Source organism: Chrysemys picta, chromosome 1, assembly GCF_011386835.1.
Source record: "Chrysemys picta bellii isolate R12L10 chromosome 1, ASM1138683v2, whole genome shotgun sequence".
NCBI classification, from domain to species: Eukaryota; Metazoa; Chordata; order Testudines; family Emydidae; genus Chrysemys; species Chrysemys picta.
In genome coordinates this window covers 92,443,720-92,469,423 of record NC_088791.1, presented here as the reverse complement: position 1 = coordinate 92,469,423, position 25,704 = coordinate 92,443,720, and the positions used below count along the sequence as shown (strand labels likewise).

The 25,704-nt window shown below is 42.0% G+C and overlaps 2 protein-coding genes across 12 annotated transcripts in view; one reads left to right on the top strand and one right to left on the bottom strand.

Annotated features, from left to right (window-relative positions):
* Positions 1 to 25,704, bottom strand: part of SLC25A17 (solute carrier family 25 member 17) — a 421,378-nt gene that overhangs the window by 256,512 nt on the left and 139,162 nt on the right. The window lies entirely within an intron of this gene.
* EP300 (E1A binding protein p300) overlaps positions 1 to 25,704 on the top strand; it is a 154,177-nt gene that overhangs the window by 21,688 nt on the left and 106,785 nt on the right. For all 11 annotated transcript variants that reach the window (XM_065563293.1, XM_065563277.1, XM_065563268.1 and 8 more), the window contains exons 2-3: positions 3,499 to 4,157; positions 25,183 to 25,359. In XM_065563293.1, coding sequence (XP_065419365.1) covers positions 3,499 to 4,157; positions 25,183 to 25,359 — 836 coding nt within the window. The remainder of the gene's footprint in view (positions 1 to 3,498; positions 4,158 to 25,182; positions 25,360 to 25,704) is intronic.

Sequence of the window (25,704 nt, the reverse complement as noted above, 5' to 3'; positions counted from 1 at the left end):
TAGTCTTTAAGATTGGGTCCCTAATCCATGAACTATTGGAACTCCTTTACAAAACTTTCTTAAACATTAGATAAATATTTTCTCATACTCTAGAATTAAATTTATAATCCCTATTCCATGAGACATTATAGCTCAAAGATATCTTAATTAAAACTATCTTTAGATAAGTTTCTCTTCAAAAAGCATTTATAAAAAAAATCCGTTTTAAATAAAAACCGAATTTTTTGATTTTTTTAAAAAATCATTGATTTTTATCCATCCTGATAGATAAGAGAATATTTATAATTCTGTATCTCTGAATGTTTAATGCCAAGAGGATTATTTCCCAGCCACCTTCCCTCAATCTAGTATGATTTTGTTCTTGTTTTTTCTGCATGTACCTGTTCATTTCTTGCCTTTTGAGGGAACATTTTTTGTTTGATTATTTTGTTGGTGTATTTTCCCTGCTGAAAGGCTCATTTGGCATGACTACCAATGAGGGGTAGGGGTTGGCTTACATTTCTGGATGCTAGAGTTGTTCTTAGAGACCAGAAACCTTTAAAGCTTAGAATTCTGCCCTCATGTACTTAGAAGTGGAGATCTAAGAGGGAGAATCCCATGTGATTGTTAGATCTTCAGAGACATGCTAAGTGATCTTTTCATTACATGAGGAAAAGCAAATATGGCTTTAGAATTCTGAAAACAAGAATTTCATACTAGTTTACAGGATTGGCATATACTTTAAATTCCTTACACAAGCCTTTCCATGGAAATGATGTCCCATCATATTTTGAAGAGGGAGTTGAGAGTTCTTCATGTTCAGAAGTTTCCTTATTCAGTGACTTTCTGACTTTTTGTTCTCTGACTTGCTTAATAAGATGCACCATTCATGGACCATGTTCTCTTGCAAAATTTCACTGCTTTAGTTCTCAAAGTTTTATTCCGCTAACCACCAGGAATGGCTCTCCACATCTTTGCTGGACCATGGACTGTAGCTTGTGAATCACTTTTCTCTTGTTTCTGACCTTCCTTACTGATCCTCTTAGTCTGACACTACTTAACCTGAGTCTGATAGTCTCTGAACGTTTGACATGCTTTTTAGTCTTTTCAGGGTACCACATGTCCCTTTTATTGCTTTCCCATTTCTCTTGTCCTCCTGCTATCTTTAAGATGCTTCTCCATTGTAATCCTTGCTGTTTCCTTTCACTCACTGATTTGTTTAGTTCTCAGGAAGCAAGTGAAGTCTTTTCTATTCCTTCTGATGTGAAATTATATGAAGTTTAGGCCTGCCTCCTGGAAACTGTATGCTTAGCAGAATTAAGGGCCCCTTTTTTCTCCTCTTCTCAACTTCATCTGTAAATAGTAACTAAATTACAAGACTGTCGAAAGGAAGCTGCTATTGGAAGATCCACTGTTGAAGTATAATGCAAGGCCTGTCCTTTGCACAAACTTCCCCCAAATAATGGAGGCTAAAGGATGGTCTGTTTACATTTTACTGAGGCAAATGACTGCAGCAATTTATGAAGTAATAAGGGAGGATTGGAAAGTAGGCCTTTTGGGCAAGAATTTTGTTTGTATAGTTTTATCTGTGGTGCTTGGATACTGCAGTGTTGGGGGCATTAAAATTTAAATAGAATTGAAATTGCTTCATCTTAGTCTATCCAACTAATTCTTCTCTTGCTAATCCCCAGCAGCAAAACTTTCAGAAGGCTTTTTTTGGTGATTTACTTTTCATTTCTGAAGTAATGCTTACTTCCAAGACTGCAGATACTAAGGTCTTGCAACTTGGTACTGTATCATTGTGATCCCTATTGAGCAAATATCTAATGGAATTCAGACTTAACCTGCTTCTTATTTCTGATACTAATTCTTTATCTTCAATTTTAATATTTTAGTGAGGACTACTGTGGTCATACTCTTTGACTTTCAGTAGAGTTGGCACTTCCCCTTAATCAGCATTATAATAGTGTGAAAATAGTGTATTGGCAGCAATGTCAGTTGTCTAACAAAGTTTTGAATAATTTCTCTTTGAAAGTAAAGTAAAATATCTGCTATAATAGAGCATTCATGAAATGAAAGTTGTTTTAAGAAAGGTTAAAATTAAACTTGATCACTAACTATTTTATGTAATATAGTGTCCAACTGTAAACATTAGGCAGCATGCTCCTTAGTCATTAAAATTGTATGAATTCATAATATAGTAGGTGATCTTTTGTGGAAACACTTTTTGGTTTTATATTTAACTGTAAAAATAATACACAGATAACTGACTCAGTACAGATTAAGAGATGCACAGTACCTATGGCATATCTCTTAAGTATTTGTGATCTTCCTAGATAAGAAAACTTGGGGCTGTTGCAACGTATCTTGCCAATGACATTCCAAGCATCTCCACATGCAAACTATCTGAAACTATGCCAGTTTGTTACCTTAGTGGTGACACTGCATAGCCACGTGAGCTATGGGTTTAATTCCTGATCCTGCTGTCTTTTACTCTCGTATTCTTCCTGTATAGGGAAGGAATGGTTTACATTGCTTATAATTCTACTCTTTGCAGCCAAATAGGCTCATAGTGGGCGTTACCCAGTGAAGATTCATTGAATTTTGTAACTTTGTTTTGGGTCTCAAAATTGGGATAATATTTTAAGGTGATGAGCAAAAGAAGGGAAAAAGGACCTCTCCTTTTAGCTACTCCATGATTTATAAAGGAAGTCTTCTGTTTGCTTTTACACTAGAAACGCAGGTCGTACCTGTTCAAAAAATGACTGACTTAGGCTTTGTCTACACTGGCACTGAAAAACAAAACTTTTGTTGTTCAGAGGTGTTACCTCCCACCCCCGTAAGACAAAAGTTTGCCAACGAAAAGTGTTGTTGTGAACAGCGCTTTGCCGGCAGGAGCGCTCTCCTGCCGACAAAGCTGCTGCTGCTTGTTGGGGGTGGAAGTTTTTTGTTGGCGGCAGAGCTCTCTTCTGCCAACAAACAGCAGCTAGACTGTGCGCACTGCTGTGTCACTACAAGGTGCGTAGTATAGACAAAGCCTTAGTTAAGTGAAAGCTGAGAAATTGAGGGGAAGGGATTTTTAATGATTCAAAACTTTATTTTTTGATAATTAAAACCTATTTAACTTCAGTGACCAGCACTTTGGAAAAGGACATCATTGTTAAAAATCTAAAACTCCCTCACTTACGGTGCAAGAGCTCATAAACATGCTCTGAGACATCCAATAGCTCCTCCAGCAAAATTGGTGTATGTGGGGTTGGGAGTGAGGCATTTTTCATGTATCATAAAGAAACAAAAAAGGTGTAATCTCATTAAGTTTTTGCAGTTGAGGTGGTCTGCATGAAGGCGAGCTGGCTAACTTCAAATACTAGCTGATGCTGTAATAATTGCTTGAATAGTTGATGTGAAGGTGTGCTATTCATCTGACATAGACGCTTGATTATTTTGTTCTGGTTTATCTTCAGATCTCATTAGTTGATCTGAATTTTTTTTAAAACTTCTTTTTGTTTTTCCTTCTAGATTTTGGATCCCTCTTTGATCTGGAACATGATTTACCAGATGAACTAATCAGCTCCACAGATTTGGGACTTACCAACGGTGGTGACATTAATCAGCTGCAAACCAGTCTTGGCATGGCACAAGATGCTGCATCTAAACATAAGCAGCTGTCTGAACTGCTGCGGGCTGGTAGTTCCCCAAACCTCAACATGGGGGTTGGGGGACCAGGCCAAGGCATGGCAAGTCAAACCCAACAGAACAGTCCTGGAATGGGAATCTTAAACAGCATGGTTAAAAGCCCCATGGCACAGGCAGGTTTGACGTCTCCAAATATGGGGATGGGTACAAGTGGCCCAAATCAAGGTCCTTCAGCCCAGTCAACTGCAGGAATGATGCCCGCAGTAAATAGTCCAGTTAATCAGCCTGGCATGGGAATGAACACAGGGATGAATGCTGGCATGAATCCTGGGATGCTGTCTGCAGGCAATGGACAGGGGATGATGCAAGGGCAAGTCATGAACGGTTCAATTGGAGCAGGAAGAGGGCGACCCAACATGCCATATCCAAATCCAGGAATAGGTAATGCTGGTAACTTGTTGGCTGAGACACTGCAGCAAGGTTCTCCCCAGATGGGAGGACAGACGGGACTGAGAGGGCCACAACCTGGAGCAATGAACAAGGTAAGGAAAGCTTGGTTACTTTACTTATTCCATGTGGTAACTTTGACATCATTTATAAGAACTAGGGTAGAAAACTCATTCTTGACCTGTCTTCAAAACCCGTATTATAAGGGAACACTTCCTTCTAGATAATTTGGTACAAAAGAATTGGCAGCATTCAAAGGAGTTATATAAAGGTGAGAATTACAGATCTTATAAGAAGCTACATTCATTAGAGACATGTACCAAAATTGCTGGATAAAGGTCTGTTACTTTTTTAAAAAACCTGTTAATTTTTTACATTGTCATCACTACCACTCTAAATTAAACTAAAGATTCTCTGATGTATTTTGATCTGAGAATGTAGTTTTTATTACTGTCCATAAATACGTTCCTTGGTGGAACAAGTGGATTTGAATCCTTTTTATTAAACATTGACTTAAATTTCTATGGACCCATATTGGAATTCTTACTGGGTAAGTGTTAATCTGCCAAATTTGGTATAAAATTTGGAAGACTCATTCCAAGGTGAGGGAATAAAGAGGAAAGAAAAAAGAATAGAAAATATTCTTGGGTAATGGGGAAGGAAATGAGTTTTTAATATTGGGATGGGGAAAAGAGTAAGGAGGAGTGGTACTGGGGCATTTTGAAAATGGAAATGATCTGGCATGACAGAGTTGAAACTACAAATACGCATTCCCCTTTTCAGAAATAGTCTGACCTGGAATATTTTTCCAAGCTTTGGGTTCAACTCTAAATCAAAAGTCAGAACAATCAGTCAACTATTATGCAATTTCCATCCAGAGTGAATTATATCATGTCTTGGTCAAAGAGGGAAAGTTATTCTAAACAACACTTTAAAGAGAGATTTATTCAGATGCTGTAATCAAAATGAAAATTTTGGAAGCTTATTGGGTTGGGATGCTTTTTTCCAGCCACCTTATTCCATAAAAAGCACCCTTAAACTTAAAAAAACCAACCAAACAGATTTAGAATATTAGTCTGTAATGTGGACTAGATCTTAACTAGTATTAATAAAATGGTCTGAAATAATTGCCTTACAAATATCCTAAGAAATAAACTTTAAAAATCAAAACTGACCCTGTGAGCTTGATGTAATAGTAAATATGGTACCTAGTGGGTGGAAGCATATCTAACAATGAACTGGCCTTTGATTGGATTGATTGTTAATATTAATCTGGTAGACTACGATCACTTGGACTGTTTGGTAAACATGACCGTTACAAAAGGATGTGTTGCAATATATTGTTCAAATGGTGCTGTAAAAAGGAAATTAAACATAATTGTTCAATGTAACTGAAATTTCTCTAAGGGCAGAGTCAGAAGCATATCAAAACAACTATACAGAAAGGAATTTTGATGCATTGTTCTCTATAGTCCAATGTGGAATTTTATTTCAAGTTAAAAATTGACACTAATTTCAAGATTAATACATTGCAGTTCAAGATGGATTTTAATTACTAGATTTAAGTATCAATAAAGCTGATCAAATTTCAAAACATCTGTTTAATTTGGAGAAAATCTTTGCTAAGATTGCAAGGTCAGTCTTTGAATTGATATAGTTAATTTACACTGTCCCCAACCTATTTCAACCTAAGCCCTGAAGTGTGCCGTGTGGATCCAAATAAGGAAGGAAAGCATTTCAAATTTGATCTAGTTGCTTGCTTTTTGGGATTTCAAATCAAATACATGAGTGCAGTATGTGGAATTTTTAATTTGCTATCTGAGTTGATAGAAAATATATTTGAATAGGGTTTAACGTGGAGAGAGAAACCTTAGCTATAAAGATGCATGAAATTTTGTTTGAGCCTATGTTTCAATGTCGTATTTGATTGTAATATACATTGCTCATAAAGTAGCTGAACTGCCTGATGAGAAGGAACAGTCTGAAATGGAGGCTGAAATTCCAGAATGTCTTCATTTGGTTTAGTTGTTGGCAGGGAGCCGATGTTTCACTACTTGCAGTGGAGTTAGCAGAAGCTAATAACAGTAATATCTCTGACCATTGTATCTTTCCACCCATCTGGCCTCATCATTCCCACCTCCAAATTTTCAAAAAATAGATGGAAAAGGAAATTAAACATAATTGTAAATATAACTTTTTATTGGCTGTTTAAAAATATTTTGGTAAATTACAGTGGTAGTTTTTTAACCTGGGAGCCTGGATTTACTAATGTGTAGTGGCTCTTCAGTTTGAGTAGCAGAAATATGCTTTGAAGGCCTATTGTTGCTCTATGGAGTTAGTGAAACATTTCCTCGGTGATGTTTAACTGGTGATGTAGTGGATCGGGGTGTGCCTAAGAGGAGCCGGCAGAACTTGAGAAGTGGGAAGGGAGCTAGCGCAGGGTGTGCTTTGCCTGAATGAGCCTGCTGCTAGCTGTGTTTGATTTAGGTTAAGGTGGGGGGTGGGAGTTCACCTATTGTTCTTGCAACAGGAATTTGAAGGCCATCTGTTCTGTTTACAACTACTGAGACTGTTTCAAATGTAAGCATTTTAAGGACACTTTCAAGTTAAAATTTTGATTGTGTTGATGAATGAAGGATTTTAAAAAATACAGGAAATAGGTAACATTTTATTCATTCGTACTGCATAAGTCCTGCAACTTAAGTTAGGTGCATAAATATAAAATTCATCAGTTCTATAAATAAAAACCCCACTTTGTTAAAAGTCCTTATACTTGTTTTGCAAGGTAGTATCTTCATGTCTGCATCAAACTTATTTCTAAATAAATTCCTTAGTTTCAGTATGAAGAGGAAACTTTTATTACCAAGGTTCCATGATATTGAATATGCAGGGTGCCGGCTTTGCAATCCAGTGGAAGAAAGCCTGGCACACCCTTGAGGACAGACAAATCTGTTTTAAAAATTTTCCTGAGATGAGCTTTATTGCATGTTGTTACCAAGCTTGTTGGGATGCTTATTTGGAGATAGGATTGTGTGCTTGGAACAGAATTGCTCTAAATTTACAGAGGATTATCCTTTTTGATAGCTACCTGGACTTTATCTTCATGACCAAAGGTTTAGTCTCACCTCCTGAATAAAGCTGGACTTAGGAGTAAGATGGTTATTTGAGGCTTATTTGTCTTTAGGAGCCTAGATATACTAGCCTCAAATTGGACAAGTTTCCAATTGGTATTTTATAAATTCACAAGTCAAATAATATCTATACTATCCCAACTCCATCAGCCCTGAGCCAGTTAATCTTCAACAAAATACTCATTTTATTCTGCCTCTTTGGCTGTTCAGCAGCTTGCTGTTAGCACCCTCTGGTTACTATCATGTTGCCTGGTCTACTCATGTTCTTCAGAATGGGAAGGTGTTTCATAAACAAATATGATAATTTGTGTAATTCTTTGGTGGTGGTTGCACTCTGCTGTCCTGCGTGCCACAAATCTGAAGGTAAAGTGACGCCAGCCATTTGAAATAAATATTTTTAATGTCTGTTCTTCCAATAATTTTTCTCCTAGTATGAAAAGGAGAGGAGACTAGTCAGTCCTGATACATCATGGACACCAATCAGAACGCTTCATTTCTATGTAAAGCTTTAAATCTGTTTGAAATATTTTTAAAGAATTGCAGTTGAGCAGTCCTCAAATCATCTGATTCAATACATAATTTTGGGAGTATACAAAGTTCAGAAGTTAGGCTGTTAAAAACATGGGGCAAACTTGTTCAGTTCACTTTGTAAAAATCTAGAATTGGTTTATATTAGAGGATGGTAACTTGGCTTGGTCCCTACCTTACTGTAGTAAGATGAGGCCCTGAAACATAAACTCTTGTGTCAGAGGCCCAGTCTGAGGCCTGAACCAAAGTACTTCCAGGCATTGCTAAGCAAAAGTTGGGCTGGGAGCCAGAGGCAGGCCCCACTCACAGAAGTTGGCGAGAAGAGGGCTGCTAGAAGCAGGTGCATCCACACATAAGTGCTAATAAGAGGAACTTGTGCCAAAATGGCATCAGAACACTCCACAGAGATAACGAGGAACAGGCAGGTGCATCTTAAAGACAGGGTCAAAAGGACAGCATGATGGATAGATCATGTTTGAAACAACATGATCAAAGGGGGAGACAGCACCCTAATGAGTCTAGGGGCTGTACCTCAATATGTCAGTAGGGATGAGTAATCTGTCCTGTAACTTGTATAAAAATAGGTCCCGGAGTGCGCATCTTTGTCCAGCCTAGGGGGCAGTGGAGTGTCCCGCCACTGACTGAGCTGTGTCCATTGCCAGGGGGCACATATTCGTAGTATGTCCTGTAGAGTCTATAGGAAACTATTACTGTGCTTTGTTTGTTTAACAATAAACCTGGCTCGGGTTCCTTCGTACCCTACTAGAGTCTGTGGTCTTTGGAGGTTCTCTTGGGGTTTGCTGTGTCGGCTATCTGCGCAGAACTGGGGTAGCACACAGAAGGAACATGCACGCAGCCGACTGTTATCATCGAACAAGAGCAGAGCACCACACCGGTAGCCACTGACAACACTTACCAACAAACAAAACTTTTAAAAAGTAGAATTCAGTTGTAACTGAATGAAGAAAAGATATTCTTAATTTTGTAGAAAGAACTTTTTTTTCCCTTCACAACTTCAATGCATCCCAGCTGAAATTATGCCAAATTAGAATCCTCCAGGTAGCTTAATTTTAAAATGACTTGAGTCTTATGAATTGTGCTGCCCAAGGCTTGAAGAAGGGGAAAAATTAATTATTGTAGTAGATATGGAACTTCTGAAGTTGGTGCAGTTAAGGGACATAATAGAAATGGTCTTCTCTTTGGCATCATTAAATCACACTTTTAGGGGTGATATTTTGGCCATAGTATTGCTATGCATTCTTTAAATAGCTGCTGTTTTCCATCCCAAATGTGGACATTTCAGTGGTGGGTGGATTGATGTGTGTGTAAAGTGCTTTTGGATGAAGGGTGCTTTTATGATTGTATGTTGTTCTATTTAAAGAATTAAAATTCACTTTTAGCTGGGTGTATAACTTTTTTTTTCCTGGGTGGGGAGGAGAAAAATCTGACTAATAGTCTGCTTTTCCAAGCAATATCAGAGGTAGACAGGTGTTCAAGGGGGAGTATTGGAGCTGTGGAGACCCTTGCTTTTGCTGCAGCCAGTAGACTCTTAGGGTGGGTAGGAGAGAAGCTCTTCCAGCAGTCACTGGTGAGGTAGTGCTAACATTTATTAGGCATGTACTACCAGAGACTGATATGAAATATGAAGCACAAGAGTAGTGTCCAAGGTCAGCAGCCCAGGATAAAGAGTAATGCTAAACGTCTCATCAGTTTTGCCATTGATACTTGCTGGCTGTCTATTCATATTTTGTATTGGTCTTTCAGGATAATAGGTATTGGATAAATGGACTTTAACAGACCTCTGTGACTTCTTTGGCCTCAACCCCTGCCAGAGTGGTGGCTGGTGGGGCTTGCGCAGTGGCTGGTGGGCAGCTGTCAGGGCTTGTGACAAAACTTTCTTACTCATGAATAAGTGGCCACAGAAGTTCACCAATATGCGAGTGTGCTAGGGCATCTACTATAGCTACCACTAATGGAGGTGCTTTCAATGATAGTACAATGGTGGGAAATTAAGAAAAACGTGAGTGTAGACAGCTTCTTTCCCTGTCCATGCTTCCTTGCTGACTGGCTGATGTCTACATTTTCTGTGACTGCTGGTAGGAGGTAGCTGTGGTAGTCCTCATTTTCAGCTAGGTCTGTAGATTCTTTGAAGTGGTCCCTCGCTCTCAAGTGGGGAGGGAGGCCACTCCGCCTCTCTGTGTCAGGTAACAGCACTTGGGCTCGGGTTCCGCTGGTGGGGCCAAGCAGTACGAAGTCTATGGCTCTGAGGCCGCTTAGCAGAGGCAAACAACAAGTAACAATTTGGTGCTCTAGTCCCCTTGGGCTGGGCAGAGCAATGAGCAGTCTTTAGCCCACAGCCTCCTGTCTGAGGCTGGCAGTAACTAACAGCCTAAAGCTCTGGCTCTTTGTGCAGGGCAGAGCAGGGAACAGACATTAGTCTAAGCCTCCTGGCTAAGGCGGCCAGCACACACACACTAAGGCTCACGGTCTTCTGATGGGGGACAAGCCAAGCACAGGCCTTCTGGCCTAGGGGTGCAAAGGCTGCCACCCCAGGGGTGGGGTTGGCATCAAGGGGGGTAGGAGGACCTCAGGCCCTAACAGTGGCGGAGTGTTCTGCCACTGGGTCAGCAGGGATTCCAGCTGCAACGTGCTGACCCCTGCTCCAGCAACAAAACTGGAGTAAAGTCTGGTTTCCCTGGGCTACTTCCAGCCACAGTCTGGAGACGGGGTTATGTAGTCCAAGTGTCCTCTGTCTCCTCAGGGTCTACTGTGGATGGCAGTCCTGGCAACTTCTCTCCAGGTTTTGTCTCCTCCAACGGCAGGGCACTGCGCAGCATGGGCTCATCTGTGACTCCTTCCGTGGCTTCTGCTCAGCTGAGCTGTAGGTCCCTCCCTTGTACTTCCTGTCCTGCCTGTCTGGCGAGCTGGGGTGGGGGCAAGTCTGGCTCTGCCCGCCAAAGGGAGGGTAGTGGTCCCTCGCTCTCCAGTCTGGAGGGAGGCTACTCTGCCTCCCTACAGTCTTCCATTGAAGAGCTTGGCTAGCTAGAGAAGTAGCTGGAAACAAGAACAATGCAGTGCTGTTTCTTGATTATGGTAGTGTCTACTATGAGCAAACGTTTCAGAAGGCTGGTCCATGTTCCAAGGAGTTTACAGCCTAAGGAGCCTCTTAATATCTAACTCTGCTTCTGCTTAACTTTCATGAGCAGCCACACTACTGGTAGGCACAAGGCACTCAGTAGTGCCTGCTGCACATTGAAGATTCCTAATTTTAGAGGCATCTGCTTCCCAGTGTGAAGTGGTAGTGTTGGAGCTCCTTGCAGCTGCTGTTGCATCTGGCCAAAGCAGCCTTTTTTGCTGCTGTCTTTTCCTGAGAAGGAGGGGATGCATTTTCTGTGCCACTGCTACTCCTGGCTGAGAAGAAGGGACTCCAGGGTCTTCACCACCTCTCCCAATCCTGGTGGCAGCTTGCTGCTGCTTGCATTTTGGGGCAGGGAGGGAAAGCAACGCTGCCTACTTCTCTTCCCTTATCTGTTCCTCTTCAATTTGTGTGCAGAAGAAGTGACTACCTGAGCTTAACTTTAAAACCTGTGACTTCATTTTCTCCCTATTCCTCTTTTACTCTATCCGTTTCCCTCATTCAGTCTACTTAATTCACTTACGTTTTTCTTCCTTCATTCATTCCATAAACCACTTTTATTATATCTTCTCCCCTTCCTATGTCTCATTCTTCTCATCACATGCACCCTCTCCCCTGGTTTCCCTGTACATGTAACCTTTCTCACACAGTGAAAGTGAGGAAGAGGGTGTGTGAGATCAAGTGTTATTTACTCCTTCTCATAAAACAAGAAGTAGGGGTCACCAAATGAAATTAATAGGCAGCAGGTTTAAAACAAACAAAAGCAAGTATTTCTTCTCACAACGCACAGTCAACCTGTGGAACTCTTTGCCAGAGGATGTTGTGAAGGCCAAGACTATAGCAGGATTCAAAAAAGAACTAGATAAATTCTTGGAGGATAGGTCCATCACTGGCTATTAGTCAGGATGGGCAGGGATGATATCCCTAGCCTCTGTTTGCCAGAAGCTGGGAATGGGCGACGGGGGATGAATCACTTGATTACCTGTTCATTCCCTCTGGGGCACCTACATTGGTCACTGTCGGAAGACAGGATATTGGGCTAGATAGACATTTGGTCTGACTCAGTATTGCCATTTTTATGAAATGGAAGAATGGGGGGAGGAAAGTGAAAGGAGAGGAAAATATTAATACGGGCTATGGCATGAATATGGAAAAAGTGGGAATGAGAGAATGAAGAGGTTAGTGGGAATTGGGAGAGGAATTGAGCGAGGGGGAGAGTATGTAAAACTGTATTCACTGATTTTTAAACTTGCTCTCAAACAGTTTAGTTATGTACACAGATTAAAATTAGAGGAAATATTGTCTACAGCCTCTCCAAAGATCACTATCAACCGCGGTGTATAATTGCTAGAGAACTGCTGCTCTAAAAGACTGCAGCTATCTTGCAGGAGAATTCCTTCTGCCTTTCAAATGAATAAGCAGTGGGGACCATGATGAAAACAGCTCCAATACAAAGCCCCAGTTCCAGTAACGCAGGAGAAACTGGAATATTTTTGGTGAGATTTGTAGCTGACATTCTCAAGATGAAGATGCCAGCCTGTAGGCTTTTTTTTAATGCTGGAATGATGGGGACATTGTCTAATTCTGGTTAGGTATGTTTTTATAGGTACTAGATGAATACTAGATCACTCCAAAACTGCTTTAAGACAACACATGCTGGCTATTTATATACAGGAAGCTGTTGGCTCCCATGATCAATCTTTTTGTGTTTCCTATATAAAATCCACTGTTCGAATTTAAACGTAATATACTAGAGATGTTCTGGATTGAAAAATTGCATGTGGGCTTTATGCAAGGATTACTAATTCTTCATGGTTGTCCTGGGTGTCAGAGTGTACATGTCCTGTGTTTCTAGAGCTTTTCTAGACTGGCTTACACATCCACAGACTGGTGTGATCCAGTGTTAGATCTGAGGGAATCTTAAGCTTTGGTTAAAAACTTTTGTTTTGCCATTAAAGCACTGTGATGCAGTGTGAGTGCCTAAAGTTAGTTATTTAGGAGGTATGAATGCTGTTTGGAAGAGTCTTTTTTCTGTGAACTTGATCTGAGGAATTCTTCAACCAACAAATTCAAGCTCATGGTCATCCTATTCCAGGATTCTTGGGTTGATTAGGGATAAACTAGATACTGTTCTGAAGGAGAATATTAACTTTTTGACTGCCCTAGGACATGTCTTCCTTGCAATGTGCAACACAAATATTCTTTGTATGAGATGATTCACTCTTGCGTCTCAGAGAACAAAGTCCAGGTCAAGCAGGCAAGGGGATTGTTTTCAGTTTATCTTCCATTCACCAATAGATGGAAATGTTGAATTCCCTCCTACAATGGGGATCTGCTGCATCAGTCTTGAAACTGGTCTCCCCCCCAACCCCCCACACACTCTTTCTCAAAGATAGGTAAGTGGTTCTTCTCTTTCTAGTGCAGCTTGCCTGTCCATGCTTTCTAGAAGCATGCTTAGTGAACTATAGCGGTGGTGGTATTCCTGCAACATTTTGTCTTTGTGCTCTGAGGCAGAGGTTTTCTCTGTGGGTTTTCTTCCTTAGGAGTTTTTCAATCTTTACCCTTTTCCAGCTTAGACTTACAAAGGCAAACTTCTTTAGGCACACTTTGATGGAATGAAACTCTTAAGCAAGCTTCTCCTGAAAGCTGTTAAAAATTCTTCAGGTATGATTTAAATTGTTCCCAGCCATCCATTTTTGACAGATACTTGGGGAACTTCAGGTTTATTTCCCTGCAACTGTCAGCTATACAAGAATTGTCAAACTCTCGTCTTTTGATTTATCAGGACCAAGAGATTATTCTTCTTTGAGTAGTGTCCCTGTGAGTGCTCCACTGTAGGTATATCTGTGCCCCTGTGCCTCTGATCAGAGATTTTTAGGTAGCAGTGTCCATTTGGCTTGCACATGCGCTTTCTGCCTCGAGGCTTTCTAGTGCTGTGTGGGTGAACCTCCTGCAGTTCCTTATCAACTGCCCTTGCCCTGAGACAGAGCGAGTAGCAGTCCGGTTTTCTTATCTCATGTTTCATTATAATAATGTTTTTAGTCTTATAGAGTTTTATTTTTGTAGCATGCCGAGCTTCCATTTTTAATTTAATTTTTTCTCCCTATTTTCCCCCCCCCCCTCTTTGGGGATCACCCTATGGAAGGGGCATGCTTCGCTACCCTAGCTGTAAACGGTGCCTCTCCTGTTACAGATGGACACGTCTGCTGCCTCCCATCCTGCAGAATTGTCTCTTCTGTCAGCAGTTGAAGGCTAGATCCTGAAAAAATTGAGTTTTAAAATTGAAATTCCTCCTTATGGAGGGGTTCTTAAACCGGTATCCGACCCCAGTCCTGAATCCTCTCTGCGGCAAAGATCATCCCTAGAGCCTTCAACTTCTAGGGAGAAAGAGCTGACGAGACAATCTTCTGACTCCCCTCGCAAAGCTTCCAAATAAAAAGAGGGCTGCAAGCCCTCAAGCTGAGCTCCTCACCAGCCAGAGGAGGTCCTGGCACAATTGGTCACTTTGGCACTGGTGGCTTTGAAACATGGTACCCAGAAAACACAGGGACCCTCGGGTACAAGCTCCGCTGTAATGCATAAAGACATGAAGGGCACAATCTTTGCAAAACTGGTACCACCAAAGAAATCCTTGGGCACCAACTGCCTCAAAGCAACGTTTGTTTGGACCGCGACGCCCATAAAAGATATCGGTATTGATGAATCAGCACCGATAACCCCTGATGATACCGATCGCAACCATACCCTTACAATCACAGAGATACCAGTACTGAGTAGCGGGAACTCTGGCATCAAGCATGTCCTGGTACCCAGAATCACCAGAGGTTCTGGTGCGTTCACCTCCCGCTTCCCTGTCAGCCCCACCCTATTCCAGCAGGAGTGACCTGGTGGTTGTGACGACAACCTCTCTCTGGCCTCTCACCATCCCTCATAATTACAACAATCGGTACCTTCCCAACTACACCCACGCTCCGGTCCCCAACCCTTCTTATATGGCCACCTGTGGGTGCTGCCACTCGTGTCCTTTCCTCCTTCCCAGCGGCCGTACTGAGATCCGTGGGCAGCCTACAGGCACCATACTACTTGGGCATCCAGTGTCTCCTACAGAAAGTCTACTAGGAGATCTCCTACAGTCTCTGAATCCAGAGCCCCAGAATGTCAGGAGGAAACTTTTGAGGAACAGGAGGCCAAACTAGAAAAGGAGACTATACCCCCAGCAAATATCTCCTTCTCCTCACTGGATGAGGCAGTGATGTCCCCTCCATCACAGGCCAATGATTTTAAACGTTTTCAGGATCTCGCTAAGAGGGTTGCTGACACACTGAAAATCTCCCTTGAAGTGAAAGATACCCACCACAAATTGCTGGACGTATTACACACCACCTCCTCTTCAAAAATTGTCCTCCCAGACAATGAGCAGCTTTTAGATCCTGTCAAGGTCATCTGGCAGACAAGAGCCTCCACTGCACACTCTTTTTATGCATCCTCAGTCTAACTCTGTTGACATGGATGCTGTTAATTTTCAAGGAAAGCATCACTATGCTAAATCAAATCCTTATGATAGAGGCTGGAAAAGGCTGGACTTATTTGGGAGGAAGGCATACTCCTCAGCAACTCTGCAATTCAGGATTTCAACCTATCAAGTTTTAATGGTGAAGTACGAACACATGAATTATGGAAAACTCAGTGCCTTTATTGACCACTTGCCAGAAGCACAACGAGAATAGTTTCAAGCAGTCATCCGTGAGGGCCAGCTGGTAGTGAGAACAGAGCTACAGACCACATTGGACACTGTGCCTACAGCAGCCTGCTCAGTTTCAACGGCAGTGGTAATGAGGCAGGCTTCATGGTTACACCTCTCAGGGCTGCCTAAGGAAGTACTGACGACGATTGAGAACTTCCCTTTTGAGGGCTCCACTCTTCTCTGACGAGACTGACACATAGCTTCACCCTTTAAAGGATTCCATAGCTACTCTGCACTCTCTAGGAATGTACTCATTAGTTTACAACCAGCTCGCAGAGTTCCCCCCCCACCACCACAGTGATGCTACGAACCACAACAAAAGACCTAGGATGCAGAAGCGGAAACAGTCAACCTCCCAATCTTCAACATTTCAGCCCTCAACGTCAAAGCACCGGTTTTGAAGCCTTGGTCAAGGCCCTGAGCAACCACTCCTTATAATAGCTGCAACACACAGACCCTTCCACATCCCTTTGGATATTGCCTAGCTTTCTTCCCCCAGAATTGGGAAAACATCACTTCCGACAAATTGGTCTTGGAGATCATTTCCAAGGGTTACTTAATCCACTTCTCCCTCCCTCCCTTCTACCTACCTTCTCTCCCCATCCCTCTTCAGGGATCTTTCTCACAAGAGACTCATGTCAGGAAATAGCAGGTGATCTGTACCTAGGGGCCATAAAACCTGTCCCTGTTCACCTCCAAGGCAAAGGCTTTTATTCAAATATTTCCTGGTCCCCAAGAGAAAAAAGGAGGTTGGAGACCCATATTAGATCAAAGAGCACTAAACAGATATGTGAAGGTGCAAAGATTCAAGATCACACTAGAAGCAATTATTCCATCTCTAGAGCAGGGAGATGGGTTCTCTGCCCTTGATATACAGTATGCCTATTTCTACATCTCAATCCTACCGTCCCACAGAAGATTCCTTTGATTTACCTATGGGCAGGACCACTGCCAGGACAGAGTACTTCCATTCAGTCTCTCACTGGCACTCAAAGTATTCTCCAAGGTTCTCTCTGTCGTAGCAACACATCTACGAACACTGGATATCGTAATCTACCCATATCTGGATGACTGCCTTCTCATTCCTTCAAAGATGCCCTATGAGCCACCCAAAGGACACTTTTGCGCAACTGGGTCTACAACTCAATACCCAGAAATTAGCCTGGACTCCAGTAAAGCGTTTGGAGTTTATAGGGGTTGAACTCGACGCAGTTTAAGCAAGAGCATTCCTCCTGCTGCACAGATTCAACACTCTGACCAGTCTCCTAGAGACAGTTCAGGCCAGCCCACAAATGACAGCCAGAAATTGCCTTAATTTTCTCCGGCACATGGTGTCATGCATATTTTTGACATCTCATGCCCAATTACATATGAGGGATCTACAGACATGGCACAGATATGTTTAGAATCCAAACAAGGACAGGCTCAACAAGCTGCTGTCGATACCCTCCAGAGTCAAACACTCCCTAAAATGGTGGAAAGACCCATCCGATGTATGTGCAAGGATCACATTCACACCACCATCAGCAGCACTGATTCTAACAGCAGATGCCTCTCTGATAGGCTGGGGAGCCCAACTCAACAATCATAGAGTTCAGGGCAAATGGTCCCCGTGGAAGCTGTACTCTATATCAACCTTAGGCTTGTGCGCACTTTCTCCCATTCATCAGGGATACTCTTTCGAATATCATGACAGACAAGATAGTGTGCATGATTTACCTAAACTGCCAGGGGGCTGCCAGATCACCTTCCCTTTGCACAGAAGCACTAAAACTCTGGAACTGATGCATGCACTACAGTGTATTCATATCAGTCGCTTGCCTGCCAGGGATACAAAATATAACAGCAGTCAGTCTTAGAGGTAATTTCTCTCACAACCATGAATGGGAAATGAACCCAAACTGTGCTCCACAATGTATTTGGTCATGGGGAACCCCAACAATAAAACTGTTCACTACTTACCAGAACAAGAAATGTCTCCACTACTGCTCCAGAGCCAGATTTGGGAAATAGTCCCTAGGTGATGCTTTCTTTCTTCAGTGGGGCAGAGAACTGCTATACGTCTTTTCTTCATTCCCTCTGATATCAAAGGTCCTATTAAAATTAAGGTGTGAAAAAGCAAGCATTATACTGATTGCTAGCTGTGTCAGGTATGGGTAACACACTTTTCTCTGTCAGTTGGGGGGCAATGTGTCCTCCAATTCCTCTTCAACCCAGTCGTCACCTACTCTCCCAAAATGACTGACACATCAATCACCCCAATTTACAGATCCTTCGGCTCCAGGCTTGGCTGCTTCATTGTTCCAACACACCAAGAGCTGCTGCTCTGAGGAGCTGAAAGAAGTGTTACTACTCAGTAGGAAATTAACGACTTGTTGCACTTACTTGCAAACGTGGAAATTATTCCAAATTTGGTCCAATTCCAAACAAGTTGCCCAGACAGCTTCCTCCCTCCCTTTGATCCTAGACTATATACTCGTTCTCAGAAGGGACTGGTCTCTCACTCAAAGTACATCTCATGGCCATGACAGCCTTCCTCCAGCGGATGGATGGCTATTTGATATTTGCCCATCCAACAACACAAAGATTTCCTCAAGGGCATGGGAAACCACCTCCTCACACCAGATACCCAGTTCCAACATGGGACCCTAACTAGACCACTCTTTTAACTTTGTTCTCTTCTACACCTGTCAATAAAGACAGCATTTCTAGTGACCATCACCTCAGCATGACGAATAGGGGAAATAAGTGTTGATGGTGCACCCACTCTTCATGGTTGTCTTTAAAGACAAAATCACTCTAAGGCCTCACCCAAAGTTTCTCCCCAAGGTGGCCTGGTCCTTCCACATGAGCTAGCTCATTCATCTCCCTAACTTTTTCTCAAAGTCGCATTGTGACAACATGGAGGCAATACTACATATGCTTGATATTAGGAGAGCTGTAACATTTTATTTGGACAGGTCAAAAGGGCTTTAGGGAACCTTCTAAACTCTTCCTCTCAAATGCGGACAGATCCAAGGGCTCCACAATCAGCTCAAAGGCTCTCCAAATGGGTTTTGAACTGCATTAACTATTGTCATGCCCATAACCTGCTACCTCCATCAGAAATTCGCGCACACTCCATGAAATCATGTTCCACCTCGGCTGCATTTATTAAAGATGTTCGCATCTCAGAAATCTGTAGGGTAGAAACTTGGGCTTCTGCTCGTACTTTTCTGGAACACTACGCAATTACTCGAGACTCAGCTTCTGATGCCATCTTCATCTCCACAGTATTATCAATAATAGATTCCACTCTGAAGCCTCAGCCCTCCATTGGGGGGAGGAGGGAAGCGGGAATGCTGTGAAGTCACCTACTGTACGGCACCCATAGGGACACTATGCAAAGAAGAGGAAGTTACTTACCTTGTGCAATAACTATGGTTCCTTGAGATGTGTCCCCCTATGGGTGCTTCACGACTCACCCTCCTCCCCTCTACTTCAGAGTTCTCAACAAGGGGCTCTGCGGTAGAGAAGGAACTGAGGGTGGTTTGCCCACACAGGGCTAAATTAGCCTCTAGACGGAGCACGAAGGAGGGAGATCATAAGTGTGGGCCGAAGGAGACTGCTACCTAAAATCTCCCATCAGAGGCATAGGGACACAGATACATCTACAGTTGAGCACCCATAGAGAGAGACATCTCAGAGAACCATTGTTACTCCACAAGGTGAGTAACTTCCAGTACTAACCAGAGAAGTTGTCCAGAAAGGATTCTCTGCAAGACAGTGAAGGTCTGCTGGCATGGGGCCTATCTTCACCTGGGAGAAAGGATTAAGAATTTCTTTTCAGTCTGGTCCAGTATCACTTCTAATAAATTTCAACTCCATTTTCCTTGGGATGATAAAAATTCTGGAGTGGTCCATCTGTAACCTCTCCATGTGCATAACCGATTCCAGGATAGAGACCAGCTCTTCTTCTGAACCAAAAACTAGCTCTGAGATTTATATTACACGGATCTCAAGGAGCTTTATATTTCCAATGTGTCCGAGCTAACAACTTATGTTTTGCATTCTGGAACAACCGTAAGTTTCAGGTAATGACCTTTGGTTTGGAATCCTCTCATCTCATGTTCAGACAGTTTATTTCTGGTAGATAGCCATAGACAAGAGGGGATTCAGATCTACCACTGTCTGGACATTCTGATGTTGAAGGTGCAGTCCTACAAGGTCACACTTGCCAAGCTGCTCATTGTTTTGTTTTTAAAGCGTGGAATTAGCAATGAACCATCAAAGCTGCCATATCCTGTCTCAGTAACTCTAAACCTGTGAGCTCTCTGCATAACCACTCTGAGCCTCTTAATATTTCCCAAGGAAAAGCTTTATAAAAATCAAGTCCTCCTCAGGCTGTTCCTCAAGCACTCTCCAGGCATCAACAGACCGATGACTTCAGCTGGTCAGCATGGGGGCGTTTTTTATGTAAACTGTTCCATAGACAGTGCTTCATCTTCACCTCTTCAGAAGTTCTGAACACTGGGTCTCTACTACATAATATCTACCACCACTTGACAATCCCTTCAGATGTTTGATGGGTCCTTCGTTGGTGGTGATCACGTCATCTCTTCCAGGGCAAACCTATGACAATATTGAGAGCAATTCATATGACTATCACTGCAAGCCTGTTGTGGTGACTGGCTCATATGGGACTCTGTGGCTCAGGATGAGTGATCCAAAGATTTCTCCTCCACATTACATCTTGTATTAAAGTTGTGCAGTCTTTACATCATTATCTAAAATGATGGAAGAAAATATTTAGAAGGGAAAATTTAAATACCCAGACAGGTCAGTCTTCACCTCACTCACACTCACCCAATGCATCGTTGCAGTATGAGAACCTACTCCTGGATGAATGTAATCCACGGAACAGGGTCCAAAGAAGGCAGTAGCAACTGTCCAAATCCCAAGGCAGGCCTGTAATTGTCTCAAAGCACTAAATTCATTGCCAACATGCATATCATGAGCTATACTTAAGGAAAAAAAAAACAAAAAAACAGGATCACTTTGTATCTCTCTGCTCTTCTGACTGGAGAGGAACCACTTATTGATATGTTCTTTTGTTTCAAGGGGGATATATGCTCTTTGTACCAGAAGCAGACTGCCTCAAAAGATCAACAGAGTAGAGCCTCCAGTTAGATAGTCTTGCTACTTATCTAACAATTTGGAAAGATAGAAATGGACCTATTTGCCTTTAAAATGAAGATTCTCTGCTACTTTGTCAGATAGAGACCTAGGGGCCAAGATAGAGGCTCTTTCTAATGTGAGTGCGCCCCCCCCCCCCGTTCTCTGTATTCCTACCACATAATTTGTATTATCACAGGGATCAGTTCTGCACCCCAAACCAGACAAGTGTCAGCTAGCTTCTAAGTATTTGGCAAGTATCTAAAGAGAGCTACTTGGATAATCTCACACTGTTAACGTCAATTAAAAAGTTGTCAAATCTGTTCTAAGACTTGAGTGAGGTTTAGATACTGGTGAAGAGACCATGAATTATTTATCGCTGTCAAAAGTGAATCATGTCCTAGAATTCATTTGGAGAGTCCTAACTTGGGCGTATGAAGGCTGCTATGTTGTATGAGACCACATCTTCACTTCGTTAAGTATTCTCTGTGCATCTGGCAAGAAGAATGTATTTGCATCTGGGCTCTATGATGCATCCTCTGCAAAAGACCATGACATAACCCTGGAATCTTATCTCCTACCTGTTGCACTTGTGGTATACTTGATTGAAAGCTGGAGAGAGATGTCTTGTACTTGCAGTCCATCCAGGTGGACTTCCTGGTGGTGGTGGTCACAACTGCCAGATAGGTGTCAGACAGGAGCCCCCTTAGTCTTGGTATTGGGTATATATGAAACAGATGTTTCTGACTGAACTACTATTTATCCCCCCAAATATCAAAAAACATATCCTTGTCTCAAACCTTCACACTGAGGAAAATTTTTGGTACATCTCTGCCCCAATATAACGCTGTCCTCAGGAGCCAAAAAATCTTACCGCGTTATATGTGAAACCGCATTATATCGAACTTGCTTTGATCCGCCGGAGTGCACAGCCCTGCCCCTCCAGAGCACTGCTTTACTGCATTATAGCCAAATTCGTGTTATAGCGGGTCACGTTATATCGGGGTAGAGGTGTATATGCGGGACATATATGGGGCTACCAGAGTCTACATTGAACTAAACTAGAGCCTCTAAATCATCTATTAAAATTGAGATGGAGATCAGATGGAGAACTTCAGAGATTTAAAGGTTTTTACGAATATGTTAAACCTTAGAATCTGTTTCTTTAATACTGTTGTGATGTCATGGGCAGAAGTCCTATGCTTATCAAGTGCATTATAGCCGCATTCATCCATATTTCACCAAATTCTACAAAGTAAACATCCATTCCTCAGCTGATGGGCTCTTTGGGTGTTAATTGAGTGAATAGGAAAAATTTATTTGCTTACCTAGAAATGTCCTTCAGGTAATATCACTGTATCTAGACAGAGGATCACTCCTGCTTAAAATTAATACCAGTTTTTATTCCATTATTTTTAAAGATCCATCCCATGCGCGGCAGTAGGTGAAACTATTAACTAGTGTGAGGTTTTTGTATTAAAAGGTTGGCTTTTCTCAGAGTTTGGTGAAATTATCTTGCCTGGTAGAAGTTCTCAAGTGGCAGGCTTTTCAGTAAGAGAGTCACTCCCCTTCTGCCAGTAATAGACCAGTCTGGTTCTGACCTAGAGATTGCATACTGGCTGAAGAACCACTGTAATGGATCATTGAAAGCTATTACTTGAAGAAAAGAAGCCTTTAGATAAGCACAGGTAATCTCACGGCAGTAATTAAGTTGAGAAGCAGGACGCTTTCACTCTGCAGCTTGAGAAACTTATGAACAGTAGAAGCAGCCACTTCAGTTATTCACTCTAGGAAGAGGACCCAAGAACAGCCTAGGCGAATGGTAATGGAGGAGACACAAACCTATCACAGCTGCCAATAAGCTCTTTTATTGAGTGGGGAAACAGAACAGCCAAAGGAGATTGAGTGGCTTTAAATTGACTAAATACCTGCTAATCAGAGGCCAGTATATAAAATGGAGTTTCCAAATAGATGTCCAGAATAATATTCTGATGCATATTTCAGCATCCTCTTTCCCAAGTGCTATGGGATGGAAGGATGTTAACATCTCACCTGGATAATGGTGAGAACTTTTTATGCTGACCTTTATTGTATTTTTAGTCTTCCTGCTGTTACATTCCTGGAAAACATTTCCAAATTGTCTGAGGAAAAAAGTGAGATTTTAAAAAAACGAAGATGGATGCTTGGAGTTACAAGGATGAACCGTGTTAGAATGAACCAAGGTTAGAGGAAGTGTGAAGCCAGTACCAATTATAGGAAAAGCTGAGGAAATTCAGGCTTAAATCGTTTGTCCATGCAAAAAATCAGATATATAGGAAACAGGGTGTGTTAAAATTGAAAAGTGGAGCTAGATGAATGTCCTACAAAAGGATTTGATTAACTGCAGGGTTTTGAGGAACAGACTGGAATGGTGGTCTCCAAGAGCTGAACCTATCCATATAGATGGGACTAAGGCTAGAAGAAAAGAGACGTATAAGAGCTTTGTGTGGATAGGAGGAAACCAAAGGAGGAATGGAATATTGGGGAATAACACAGTATAGGGAAAGAAATTGGTGGAGGGGGTGGAGGAAGAGAAAGGGCGGGGGGACACAATGTCCTCTATACTTCGTGGGAATGTTGACCTAAATTCTGAGGCAGGTGTCCTGGATACTGAGGCATACCCAGTGCAGCAGATTGGAAATTATCTGGCATCTTTCTGATGCGCTGAAAACAGAGGATTTTACTGAATTAAATATATAAATGAGTAATGCATCTGCTACAGTGATAGATATATAACAAGAGAATCCATGGTGATGGTAGAGTAAGGACTTTAAAACCTAGAAAAACTGCTTTGAAAAGGATATAAATTTCAGTGCGGGATAGGAGGAAATATCCTATAGGCAGATTTCATAACTTCATACTGCCTGCAGGGTACCATGCTACACCTTCCTCTCAAACATCTGGGACTGGTTACTTTCATACAGGGTACTGGACTACCTGGATCACAGGTCTGATTCGGTATGGCATTTCCTGTGTGTCTATGATATTTAATGAAATTTTATACTGCCTCTTGGTTTTGTATTGAAAGTACACAATTGTAGAAGGTGTTTAGTGTGCAGAGTACTGGGGCTGGAAGTTTTAACAGATGGGTAAGAGTTATTTGGGTTAAGCTCCATTGATGAAAATAGTGGTATCGCTTGCACTGATGCATCTATGCAGGTGGTTGACCACTGATTGCTGTAATTGGAGCAAACAAAGGGCTAGTCTACATGGAGACTTGGTGCATAGCAAGCCAGGGTGTAAATCTACACAGCATACTAGCCTGCCATGCACTAGCTGGCAGTATGGACCCTGCTACCATGCACTAAAAGTTCCTTAGTGTACTTTGATATACTGATAGCAGTATATCAAAGTGCATTATAGAGCTTCTAGTGTGTGGTAGCAGGGTTCACATAGGAGGCTACTGTGGGCAGCTATGCTTGCCACTCACTACGTCTGTGTAGACAACCCTTCACTATAGATGAGATCTTAGTAAGTTTAAACTTTTGTCCTTCTCTTCACTGGACTCAACAGTGCTAGCTATAACTGGATATAACATGGTTATTGCTAGCAAGACTAGCAATGTTTCCAGGACAGGTTTTCTTTTCCAAGAACTCTGCTAGCCAAACCTGCTATAGATTTGTGTGTGTGTGTATTTCATAACATTGTTCTGGGGGCGAGGAGAGAATATGGTCTGGAAAACAGTGATAGAACACAAACTGCTCTGTAAAAATGACTGTGACTAGCTCAGTTATGTCAGAGTGGAGTGAGGCCGTGTTTGATTAACTTCTAACTGGGAACGATGTTGTGGTTAAGGCACTGTACTGGAACTTGAGGTGTCTGGGTCTGTTCCTGCCTCTCCTACTGTCTACTTGTATGACCATACGCCAGTCATCTAAGCTCTCTACTATGCTTGAGTTCTCCAACTGTAAAATGTGGATGCTTTTTTACCACACACTGATGCTGCAAGGATACAGTCGTCATTTGTAAAGTGCTCTACTACTATATAGTGATGAACACCATAGTAAGGAATAATAAAAGGAAAGATAACCTTGAGTGATAAACTTGCTGGACTAAATGCTTTACAATGAAAATATTGCAACAGTTCTAACCAGACTAGCATAGGTGTCAACTAGTTCTGTGGAACTCTTAAAGAAGACAGCCTAATCAGTGTGTTAGTCTTGCTATGGTAAGGGTATGGAGGTACATAAAGTGGTTTTGGAGGAGGAACGGGCAGCATGTGTTAGGGCCTCATGTAGCAGACTACTTTTGGTTCCTGGCTCTTGATGTGCCAGCTAGTCTCTTCTTGTAGTATGCTGTATGAAATAGTAAGCTAAGTAAAATTAAATGGAAACACATCTTCCTAACTAAACCTAGTATAACTTTTTAAATTTCTTCTTAATTCCTAGATGGGAATGATGAGCAATCCCAGTCCTTATGGCTCACCGTACAGCCAGAACACTGGGCAGCAGATTGGAGCCAGTGGACTTGGTCCCCAGATGCAGAATAAGACTGGGCTACCAAACAGCTTACCCCAGTTTCCAATGGACAAGAAGCCAGTTCCCGGGGCAGGAATGCCTAACATGGTAGGTAGAATTATAGGTTCCACTTTCAAATGGTAGCAGATCAAATATGGGCTTCTTGCAATATTCTGCTTGTGGTACTTTTGGATTTTATAGCTGTCAAATACCGTGGGCATTCTCTTTGTCCCCTTGTGTCATGGGTATGCATGGAGGAGGATCTAGCTCTCTCTATGAAAGATGGAGCCGGGAAAGGAGGAAGAGAGTGAGTGGTACCGTAGTGCAATCTCTTTATCATGAAAGTTGAATTTACAAATGTAGAATTATGTACAAAAAAACCTGCATTCAAAAATAAAACAATTTAAAACTTAACGCCTACAAGTCCACTCATTCCTACTTCAACCAATCTCT